This window comes from Emydura macquarii, unplaced genomic scaffold, assembly GCF_026122565.2.
Source record: "Emydura macquarii macquarii isolate MOO-44397 ecotype Brisbane River unplaced genomic scaffold, CSIRO-AGI_Emac_v2 contig_839, whole genome shotgun sequence".
In the NCBI taxonomy this organism is placed as follows: domain Eukaryota; kingdom Metazoa; phylum Chordata; order Testudines; family Chelidae; genus Emydura; species Emydura macquarii.
Window position 1 is genome coordinate 1,399,300 of NW_027130976.1, and position 11,008 is coordinate 1,410,307.

Here is an 11,008-nt window from a genome sequence, read left to right on the forward strand (position 1 = left end):
CGCACTGACAGTCACTTCTCCCTCAGCGCCCGCGGCTGTGCCCACCGAGGCCAAGGGGAGACACGACCCAGCACCCACACCGGGTTCCCGGGCCAGCGAACAGTCGTGAACTGAGCGGGGGGGACGGGAGCTGAGCAAGTCCAGCAGAGGCTCTGGGGAGAGCCAAGCCCTCTTGCTTGGGCGAGCTGAGAGTAGCCAGGCAGGAGCTGCCCTGCCCCAGCCCAGCCCAGGGGGTGGACGGGACCGACCCGAGCCGTCCATCTCCGACTGGGCCCGGCAGCGCTGCTGCAGCACATGCACTGGCAGGGCAGGCGGGCACAGCCCGGCACGCGGCGTCACCGCTGCTGTCACACGCCCAGGGGCTCTACTACGAAGAGGTGGTGCAGAAGCAGGAGCGGGAGCTGTGCCAGCAGCAGGAGCAGCTCCGAGAGGCGCAGGAGCAGCTGGCCGTGGCGGAGAGCAAGAGCCGGTCCACGGAGAGCAGCCTGGATCTGTACAAGAAGAAATACCAGGCCTCCTTGACCAGGGCTGGAGAGCTGGAGGGCAGGGTGCAGCGGCTGGAGGAGGATCTCCAGGATATGAGCACCCAGGTGGGGCCAGCGTTGGGCTAGGAGTGGGGTTTCCCTAGCGCCTTTGCCACTCGAGGTATTGCAGTACGTGGCCCTGGCCCCACTAGTGCTGGCCACGCTAGCAGGACCCCACGGCCCCGCTGTGCCAGCAGTTTCCGCACAGGCTTCTTGCCAACACAGGCTGCGTAGGCCCCGTGGCCTGGTCGCTGCTGAGAGGTTTTCGGTGACTCCCCAGTTCATGGGCTGGGTCGGGGGCTAGTGTCACAGAGGGCCAATGACAGGGCGTACAATGCCAGTGGGGCCTGAGCTGGGTCTGCCCCCTGCCCACGCGCTCCATCTCTGGAGGGGCTGCGCCGTGGGGCAGAGCTTGCCCACCGCCTTGACGTGGCTTGTGGCCGTGCCCACGAGCGTGGAGGTGAGATGTTCAGCGCTGCTCAGAGACACGCTGCCCCAGCAGCAGCCGTGCAGCCGTTAGCAGGGCAGAGCGGGGTGGGAACCAGAACATGACTGCACAGAGACCCAGGCCACGGCTCCCCGTGGCGCTCAGCGGCCAGCTTCCTCCTGCAGCCGGTGTCCTGGCTGCTGCGCATCCTTCTCCAGCCTGTCCTCCGAAGGGAGCCCGTCAGCTGGGCAGCGGGCAGGGCACCTGGCCCAGCCCCCAGCCCGTGGATCAGCTCCGCGGGCTTGGCCAGGTCCAGCAGCCTGGAGCCTAGCACTGAGCGCGGCTCCCCTGGTTCTGCAGCAGGAGGCGACGGGCAGGTGTAGCCAGAGGGCCGTGGAGCAGCTGACTCAAGCGCTCCATGCCACGGAGGAGGAGCTGTGCAGGAGCCGGCAGCACGCCCAGCACTGCGAGCAGACCATCCAGGGAGTCCGCGAGCAGCTGGCGGCCAGCCAAACCCAGGTGAGAAAAGAGCGCGGGGGCAGCTGGCCTGTCTGGCGGACATGCTGTGTGTGTGTCACGCTGGCGTCCAGCCCATGTGTGCAGCCCTGCGGCCGGAGATCAGCACGAGCAAAGATCCTCAGAACAGTCAGGCAAGGGGCCAGCATCAGAGACCGACGCGGCACCAACGGCTCTCTGGCACCACAGGGCGTAGTCAGCGCTCGCCAAGGCAAGGGAGGGCCGAATACCGGGATGGGCAGAGTTCCCAGCACCGGGTCCTTCCTTGCACGCCCAGGAACAGAGCACTGGGGCCGCTCACAGAACAGGCACGTCACACCAGCTCTCTCCAGGGGAAACGCAAGCCATGGCTGGAGCCTGTCACAGTCCAGGGAGCAGCCCAGACCAGTGAGGGACCCTGTCAATGAACCAGAGAGGATGAGGATTGGAAGGGACCTCAGGGGTCACCTAGTCCAACCCCTGCTCAAAGCCAGACCAACCCCAACTAAACCATCCCAGCCAGGGTGTGTCAAGCTGCACCTTAAAAACCTCCAAGGATGGAGATTCCACCACCTCCCTAGGTAACCCATTCCAGTGCTTCACCACCCTCCTAGGGAAAACCTTTTTCCTAATGTCCAACCTAGACCTCCCCCACTGCAACTTGAGACGGTTGCTCCTTGTTCTGTCATCTGCCACCACTGAGAACAGCCTAGCCCCATCCTCCCTGGAACCCCCTTTCAGGTAGCTGAAGGCTGCTATCAAATCCCTCCTCATTCTTCTCTTCTGCAGACTAAACAAGCCCAGTTCCCTCAGCCTCTCCTCAGAAGTCCTGTGCTCCAGCCCCCTCATCATTTTTGTTGCCCTCCACTGGACTCTCTCCAACTTCTCCACGTCCTTCCTGTAGTGGGGGCCCAAAACTGGACACAATACTGTAAATGCGGCCTCACCAATGCCGAATAGAGGGGAATAATCACTTCCCTTGATCTACTGGCAATGCTGCTACTAATGCAGCCCAATATGCTATTAGCCTTCTTGGCAACCCGGGCACACTGCTGACTCCTATCCAGCGTTACCCCCAGGTCCTTTTCTGCAGAACTGCTGCCTAGCTCGTCGGTCCCCCAGCTAAATGAACTAACTGAACAAAACATTGGCTTGGCTGACAATTAGGCCTCCCCAAAGCCTTTCTCCCAGCGAGTGACAGCCGGGCTGGCTGTGGCCCTGCCGTGAAGGAGCCTGGGTGTGTCTGTGCAGGCTCCTGATGCACCAGATTCATTCTGTGCTCTCAGTCCCAGACAGGACCCCCCGCCCGTGTGCGCCTGCCAGCAGGTTTCTGTGCACACCTGGCCACTGCGCAGTCCTGATTAGCAGCGGCTCCATTCACAAATCGACAGACAGCGTAAGCCACACAACGCCCAGTGGGCAACCAGGTAGCGCAAAGCGACTTGTATCCCCCTGGCTAAGGACGTAACTCTGTGCATAGCAGACACACACACACACACACACACACACACACACACACACACACACAGAGAGAGAGAGCCCATGCTGGGTAGGCCGGGGAGCCCTGCAAACCCCTCTTTGGCCCTAGGCTCAGCCGCCCTTATTCTGCTGCCTCTGCTTGCAGCGCGTGGCGGACAAGGAGCGGCTGGTGACGGTGCAGGCAGAGTTGGCTTCCTACACGGCCACCCACAGTCACAGCAATGCCAGCTACCGGAGCCAAGCCGCCCGAGCGGAGACCCTCCAACAGGTAGGAGCGTCCCCGGCCCAGTGCGTGCCAGGCCGGGCAGGGTGCACCTGGGACCAGCCCGGGCACTGAGCTGTGCTGCGCTGTTTGCTGTCTAGAAGCTGAGCCAAGCAGAAGCCGAGAGCGCCCGGCACAGCCAGCGGGCGGAGGAGTATCAGCGTCTGCTGCAGGACTTAAAGCTGGAGCTGCTGAGCGTGACCGAGCAGAAGAACAGCGCCAGGAAAGGTAAGGGCGAGCGAGGCTGACGCCTGCCAGCTGCGGCCCCGGGGAGCTGCCTCTGCTGGCCAGTGCCCGGCCCAAGGCTGCCGCGCCAGCGCGGCCCAGCAGCACCCAGCAGCTGCCCGGTTGTGGGGCTAAGGCCCCGGCCCCAGACAGGACGCTGGGTAGGGCCCTGCGTGGGGCAGGTGGCTCAGGCCAAGCATGCGTGACAGGCTCGCGGGCGGAGCCCCCAAAGCACCTGCCTGCCTGGCCACACGGTCGCACCCCCAGGGAGCCACACTCAGGCCAGGCGCGGCTCATGGCTGAGCCGGCCCCATGCTGGCGTGCCAGGGCAGCCCTGGCCTGTGGCGCAGTCTGTGCGGGCGCCCAGCGCGTCTGGCTGCACACAGACCCCATGGGCGCTGGAGCTGGGCTGTCATCACCCCGGTGCGTCTGCTCGCAGGGGAGTCCCAGCCCCAGCGGGGACGCCCCAGGCAGCCAGCAGCGCCTGGCAGGGGCAGGCAGCAGGTTACTGTGGCTGGCACCTGCTGTTTCAGAGCTCGGGGTGCTGGAGCTGCAGGTGCAGAGCCTGCGGCAGGAGGTGGCTGCGGAGGGGGAGAGGAAGCAGCTGGAGGTGTCCAGGATGCAGCAGCTGGAGGGCGAGCTCCGGGCCAGCCGCCGGCTGTGTGCACAGAAGGAGCAGGTGAGGCCAGGGACCCAGCCGCAGGCGGGGGCTCCACCCTCCCCGTGGGCCTGGGATTCGTGGGGCTGCGGGCGGGCAGGGGCAGGGCTGCAGCGTCTGTGGCAGTGCCACGGTCGGGCTCTCTCGGCACAGATCACGCAGAGGCAGGACGAGCAGCTGCGGCAGGCCCACGGCGCCCTGCAGGAGAAGGGGCTGGAGCTGGAGAGGCAGCGCGCCGAGGCCAGGAGCCTGGATGTGCGCCTGCAGCAGGCCCAGCAGGAGCGGGCGCAGAGCCAGGCGGCCAGCAGCGCCCTGCGGGAGGAGCTGCAGCTGCTGAGAGAGCGCCTGCAGGACAGCCAGCAGCAGCAGCAGGAGGCTGGTGAGCAGCAGCCATGCCCTGCCTGGGACGCTCCCCGGACACACACACACACCGGACACACACCCCCACGCCCTGGCAGGTGTTGGCACCGTGCACCCCGGGCCCAGGCGGGGTCTGCTCAGTATCTGCCCGCTGCAGGGTGGGGTGCAGACCCCCCTTGTCCCCCCCCCCAGTCCATGTACTGGGCAGGTCCCACCTTTCCCGTTACATTTGTGCAGGCAAGTTCGTAACGTGGCCCCGGCACAGCGAGCGCGGCCCCGGGGCCCCACATCCCCTCCCCATGCAGACAGCTGAGCCCCGCCAGGCCAGGCCAGTCAGCTCAGAGACCCCCAGAGACGGGCGCCAGCTGCCCCTGGGGGTGCAGGCTCCCAGCTGCGTCAATGGAGCAGCCAGCCTGGGCGCTGCATGGCCTGGAGGCTGGGTGCTGGGCCGAGCCAGGGCCGGCGAGCAGAGAGCCCAGCACTGCCCACGCGCCCCGCCCAGGGCCGGCTCCCAGCTGCCAACCAGCCCCCAGCAGCCGCCTGTACCCAGCCTGGAGGAATAACCGCATGGCCCGATGCTGGGCCCTATGCTGGGCCAGGGAGGGCAGCCGCCTGGGGGAGTGGAGGGGGTGGGCGGCTCTTGGGCCTGGCTGGACTGAGCCGTGCCGTGGCCGTAGCGCTCTGCACTCAGCCCGCCTGTGGGCACCACAGCCAGGCCAGGCCTCTCCCCGCTGCCTGCCCAGCCTGGGGAGGGCAGCAGCATGGTGCCCCGAGTGGCAGGCCGCAGCTGGGTGCGTGGGCAGCGGCTGAGTGCGTCCATCCCTGTCTCCAGCGCGGGCGCTGGTGCAGCAGGCGGAGACGCTGGCAGAGCTGGGCCGGCGGGAGGCAGAGCTGCGGGCGCTGCAGGAGCGCGTGTCCAGCAGTGAGGACGAGGCAGCGCAGAGCAGGTAGGGGCGGCCGGGGTCTGCAGGCCCCTGGGAATCTCCCATAGCGCTGCACCCAGCCGGGGCGGGACAGCCAGTCAGCCGGAGGCTCGGTGCGTTGGCGTCTCCCGGTGCCAGGCGCCACCGCCCAGCGCAGGGCAGGTCAGCACCCGGCGCCTGCCTTGCCTGAGGGAGCGCGGGGGCAGGCCAGGGCCAGGGCGCGCTGGGGGGGTGCTGGGTGTTCTCCCCTCGCCGGGGCTGGGCACCGGGGCAGCAGCGGGAGCTCTGGCCCATTGTCCTGCCGGGCGCCTCGCCTGCAGAACGCTGCTGGGGCAGCTGACGTCGGAGCTGAGCCAGTGGCAGCAGCGGCACCAGGGCGCCGTGCAGCAGGGGCACCGGCAGCAGCACGCGGCGACTCAGCTGGAGCTGAAACTGCAGCACAGCCAGGAGCAGGCGCGAGCCCTGCAGCAGCAGGTACAGGCGGGGCGCGGGGCGCGGGGCTCTGGGTGCGGGGCGTGGGGCAGGCCGGCCGGCACCTGGACACACGGTGGGGCCGGCCCTGGGGCGCCAGGCGGGTGCGGGGGGGGGGGGGAGGGGAAGGGGTCCTTCTGGCAGCATCAGCTGGGCATGTGCTGCCTGGCCCAACCCCAGCGCCATGCCCGGCCCCAGGCCCTGGTGCTGCCCCGCGCGTGCGCCCGCCGCCTGCCGCCTTGGGGGCGGTGAGCCCTGGCCGGGCCGGCACCCGCAGCCCTGTGTCCCCTTAGCTCCAGGAGCAGGACGCCAGCACGCAGGAGCTGCGCGAGGAGCTGAGCCGGCGGCAGGGCAGGGAGGACGAGCTCCAGCGGCAGGTGCAGGGAGCCCAGGAGCGGGCCAGCCTGCTGGAGAGCGCGCGCCAGGAGCTACAGCAACAGGTGGGGCAGCCGGCGCGCTGGGCATCCTGCTGGGGGCGCACAGGGCAGAGGGGGCGCCAAGGCCGCCATGGGGCATGGCGGACAGACTAGCGGGAGCTGGGGGGCGGGAGCTAGTGCCGCCTCGCCACTGCCTGCCTGCGTTCCAGCTGCGGGAGCAGGCCCCGCAGAGCGGCGGGAGCCAGCTGGAGGAGGAGGGCCGGCGCCTGCGGGAGCAGCTGCGGCAGTGCCGCGCCCAGCTGGAGAGCACCAGCAGCAGGCAGGCGAGGTGAGCGCCCCCCACGCCGCGCACCGGGGCGGAGCAGGCCCAGCCGGTGCCCGGCTGACAGCGCTGCCCGCCCGCCCGCTAGGTGACACGCCAGGAGACGGCCCTGGCCCGGCTGCAGGAGGAGCTGGAAGCGGCTCAGGCCAGAGAGCGGCAGAGCGGCCGCCGGCTCAGCGCAGCGGAGGCCACGCTCCAGGAGCTGACCCTGACAGCGGCGTCGTGTCACGAGAGCCAGAGCCAGGCCCTGGAGCAGGTGGGACAGCGGAGCCAGGCCAGCCGCAGGGAGCCCCTCAGCGCCCGGGGGGCTGGCGTGGAGCGGGCACAAGCCGTGCTGACCCCCCCCAGGGCCGTGCTGAGGCGGGGAGTGCTCAGCAGGGCCACAGAGCCTCAGCATCGTGCTACAGCCCAGCTTTTAGCCAGGCCCTGGGAGGAGCCCGGCACTGGGGCAGACCCACAGGGCTCCCACGCTGCCGGCAGGGCTGGCCACGACGACCCATCGCACCCGCCCACTCAGGGCCCTTATTCAGAAAACTGGGCCCGGGAATCCCCACTTTGTGACAGACGCCCGCACAGCCCATGCTGCCCCCGCCATGAGGGGCCCCTGCTGGGGTGGGGGGGCTGGGCTCCGTGGGGGGGGGGTCTCTATTTCTCCCCCCCCCACGCTGACCCCTGGCTGACCCTGTGTGGTGGCTACTGGGCAGGCTGTATAAGGGTCTTGCGTCTGCGGGCGGGCTGGGCCCTCTGCCCCCGTGGGGCATGTCCTGCCCCGCTCGCCCCGGGCGCTGCAGCCCCACGCTCCTGTTGCTCGGCAGCTGCGGGAGAAGGCGCAGGAGGCGGGGGCCCTGCAGGCGGAGCTGGCGCGGGCGCAGCAGCGGGAAGCCCAGCTGCAGGCGGAGAAGGGCGCCCACGAGGACCGGCTGCAGCGGCTCCACGGGGAGCTGAAGAAGCTGCAGGGTTTCCAACAGCAGAGCGAGCAGGAGGTGAGTGACCCAGGTGCTGCGCCCACCGCCCCACCTGCCACCACTTGCCCCCCCTCCGGCCCCCGCCATTCACCCCCCCCTGCCGCGCCAGGCCCGGTGCTGCGCGGAGCAGCTGGGGCAGCGGAGCAGCCAGGCGCAGCAGTGGCAGAGGCGGCACCGGGCGAGCGCGCAGGCCCTGGCGCAGCGCGAGGAGGAGCTGCTCGTCTGCAGGGTGGAACTGGCCTCGCTGAAGGAAAAGCTCCACGGTACCGCGGAAGAGGCAAGTGGGGCCGAGCGGGGGGGCCAAGCGCCTGCGGGGGGCAGGGCAGGGGGACGTGCCCCAGGCCACGGGGAGACGAGGCCATGGCGCCTGCTGCAGCAGGCCTGGCGGCGGGGTTGGAGCCGGGGCCCCACCCCAGGGGCAGTGACGTGGGCTTGTCCGTCCCTGCCCCGCGGCCCAACGCGCGGCCCTGGGCGCAGCCAGGCCAGCTGCCTGGAGAGACGAGGCTGGCAGCTTTGCATGGAATTGCCCAGAGAGCTCTGGGCCCGAGACCCGCACCTAACACGCCTTCCTTGGCTCCTGGCAGAGACACCGCCTGCAGCAGGAGCTCAACAGCGTCAGGCAGAAGTTTGTGGCCTCCAGCAGTGAGGTAGGAGCCCCCGGCTGTCTGCAGACTGGGTGCAGGGGGGGTGCGTGTGCTGCCGGCTGTGAGCCACGCCTCACCCCCGCACTCCGCAGCACGGCCCCCAGGGGCAGGTTAGGCCTGAGCTGTCCACACCAGTCCCCCCACCCTCGTCCCAATCCAGCCAGGAGCCGGGCTCAGCGCTGACCCGGAGCCAGGCCCGTCCGTCTACAGCTGCCGCTGTGCAGGGCCCAGCCCCGGGGTGGGCGGGCGGTGGGAGCTCTCGCTTGGCGGCAGGGCTGGTGCCGGCCTGCCAGGGTGTCGCTCTCTTGCAGGTGGAGGCGCTGCGCTCCTCCCTGGGGGCGGCAAGGTCCGACAGCCGCAGGCTGCAGCAGGAGAGCGAGCTGGTGCTGGCCAACGTCAGCCAATGGGTGCAGGAGCAGAAGTAAGTGCGCGGGGCTGGGCCTGGTGTGAAGGGGCTGATGCAGGCGGGCACCGCCCCCCCCGTCACCGCTGCTCCCGTCCCACACCCGCCCGCCCAGCCCGCCAATCCTTGAACCAGCAGCGGGGCCCTTGGTGTGAACAAGGCATCAGCAGGTGGCCCAGGCTGCAGCCCCACCACCCTTCACCACCATCCGAGCCCCCATGGGCTGGGCCTGGCCTTGGCTCAGCTGGAGCCAGCCGCAGTGCTAGCCGTGCTGCGCGGCAGTGCCCCGGCCCGTGTGCACCCTTGAGAGCCGGGGAGGCTGCACTATTAGCCCCTGAGAGTGATTTGCACTGGGGCGCTCTACCCGGCTCAGCCCCGGGCACAGGCTCCGCTGACCCCGCCTCCCCTCTGCCCTTCTTGTAGGCAAGCGAACGAAAATCTGGGGCACAAGATCCGGGCCCAGGTCAAGCACATCGCTCAGCTGACAGGCGAGAAGGAGTAAGTGGGACCAGCCCCTGGCCGGACCAGCCCAGCCCAGCCCAGCCCAGCCTCTCGTACAGGGCAGAGGTGCCAGGCTTCCTGGGCAGCTCCCTGAGCCGCAGCCTGACGGGATCTGTGGGGGGCTGCGGGTCTGATCCCCTGGCCAGCTAATGTCTAGGCAGCCCCATGTGCCACAGTGAGTGAGGGGAGGGCTGGGCGGGCCCTCAGGAGGTGTCTAAGTCCAGCCCCTGCTCACAGCAGCACCAACCCCCCCTACATCATCCCAGCCGGGGCGTGGTCAAACCTGTCAGGCCTCAAAAAAACCCGCCAAGGATGGAGATTCCCCCACCTCCCTAGGTAACCTATTCCAGGGCTTCACCACCTGCCTAGGGAAAACATTTTCTTAGTGTCCAACCTAGACCACCCCCACTGCAACTTGAGAGCGTTGCTCCTCGTTCTGTCATCTGCCACCACTGAGAACAGCCTAGCTCCATCCTCCCTGGAACCCCCTTTCAGGTAGTTAAAGGCTGCTATCAAATCCCTCCTCATTCTTCTCTTCTGTAGACTAAACAAGCCCAGTTCCCTCAGCCTCTTTTCATAAGTCCTGTGCTCCAGCCCCCTCATCATTTTTGTTGCCCTCCGCTGGACTCTCTCCAACTTGTCCACATCCTTTTTGTAGTGGGGGGCCCAAAACTGGACACAATACTCCAAATGTGGCCTCACCAATGCCGAATAGAGGGGAATAATCACTTCCCGTGACCTGCTGGCAATGCTCCTACTAATGCAGCCCAATATGCCATTAGCCTTCTTGGCAACCCGGGCACACTGCTGACTCATATCCAGCTTCTTATCCATTGTCACCCCCAGGTCCTTTTCTGCAGAACTGCTGCCCAGCTCGTCGGTCCCCAGTCTATAGCTGTGCATGGGATTCTTCCTTCCTAAGTGCAGGACTCTGCACTTGTCCTTGTTGAACCTCAGCAGATTTCTTTTGGCCCCATTCTCCAATTTGTCTAGGTCACTCTGTATCCTATCCCTGCCTTCCAGGGTATCTACCACCCTCACCCCCCGCCCCCAGCTGCATGTCAGCCATAAACCTGCTGAGGGTGCAGTCCATCCCCTGTGCCAGCTCATTACTGAAGACATTAATTAATTCACAGCACTGGAAAGCTCAGACACCGAGCCTCCTCCTTTGGAGCTGGCCCCAGCAGGGCCTGCCTTAGCAAACAATTCCCAATCCTGGCCCACGCTCTGCTCTGCTGCCCCCCCACCCCCACCCCAGGACGTGACCAGGGAGAAAGAAGTAACCCCCCCACACACACACACACACACGCTGCTACAACCGGGGGCCAAGGAGGCAGCTGGTGCCGTCACCGTGCAGGCAGGGAGCCCAGTGCTAGGCTTACCGCAGCTCCAGGCAGGGCCCCTGCACTAAATCCACCCTGGAGGGGGTGCAGCGTGTAAAGGGGGGGGGGCACCCCCAGCTGCACTGCAGCCTCCTGGCCGGCCATGGCCTGCTTCCCCTCAGCACCTGGTCTCCCTGCCCGTCCCCACAGGCACCGGCAGGAGGTGCTGGTGCACCTGCAACAGGAGAACAGGTGTCTGAAAGGCGAAGTGGACGAGCGGCGCGTTGAGTGTGAGCGGCTGAAGGTGAGAGGACGTCGGCTGGCAGGGCGCCGGCTGGGCGCAGCGCGACGGGACTTTCCGCGCAGCGCAGGGCCCAGCGCCACGGCCTGCAGCTGCCGCTGATTTTCTGCTTCTTGGCCAGGCTCGCTGGAGCAGCAGCTCAGATGTGGGGGCTGGGCTGGGGCAGCCCTGGGCCCTGCTCCTGGGCGAGGAGTGAGCCCCACCCGTCTTCCAGCCGGGAGTCACCTGCACAACGGACGCAGCAGGGCCTGTAGCGGGGGCAGGCACAGCCGCTCCACCTACCTGCTGCAGCCCCCGGCCCGGGCCCCGCCCGACCCGAAATAAAGGCACAGCGCAGGCTGCCAGCGCC

The 11,008-nt window shown here is 67.8% G+C and overlaps 1 protein-coding gene across 1 annotated transcript in view; it reads left to right on the forward strand.

Annotated features, from left to right (window-relative positions):
• Nucleotides 1–10,919, forward strand: part of PMFBP1 (polyamine modulated factor 1 binding protein 1) — a 245,967-nt gene extending 235,048 nt beyond the window's left edge. Inside the window, exons 10-21 of the mRNA XM_067543437.1 lie at nucleotides 3,071–3,193; nucleotides 3,289–3,415; nucleotides 3,946–4,091; nucleotides 4,224–4,524; nucleotides 5,358–5,827; nucleotides 6,118–6,264; nucleotides 6,612–6,779; nucleotides 7,339–7,506; nucleotides 8,073–8,135; nucleotides 8,444–8,553; nucleotides 8,959–9,033; nucleotides 10,569–10,919. Coding sequence (XP_067399538.1) covers nucleotides 3,071–3,193; nucleotides 3,289–3,415; nucleotides 3,946–4,091; nucleotides 4,224–4,524; nucleotides 5,358–5,827; nucleotides 6,118–6,264; nucleotides 6,612–6,779; nucleotides 7,339–7,506; nucleotides 8,073–8,135; nucleotides 8,444–8,553; nucleotides 8,959–9,033; nucleotides 10,569–10,761 — 2,091 coding nt within the window. The 3' untranslated portion in view covers nucleotides 10,762–10,919. The remainder of the gene's footprint in view (nucleotides 1–3,070; nucleotides 3,194–3,288; nucleotides 3,416–3,945; nucleotides 4,092–4,223; nucleotides 4,525–5,357; nucleotides 5,828–6,117; nucleotides 6,265–6,611; nucleotides 6,780–7,338; nucleotides 7,507–8,072; nucleotides 8,136–8,443; nucleotides 8,554–8,958; nucleotides 9,034–10,568) is intronic.
• Nucleotides 10,920–11,008: the final 89 nt, after the last annotated feature.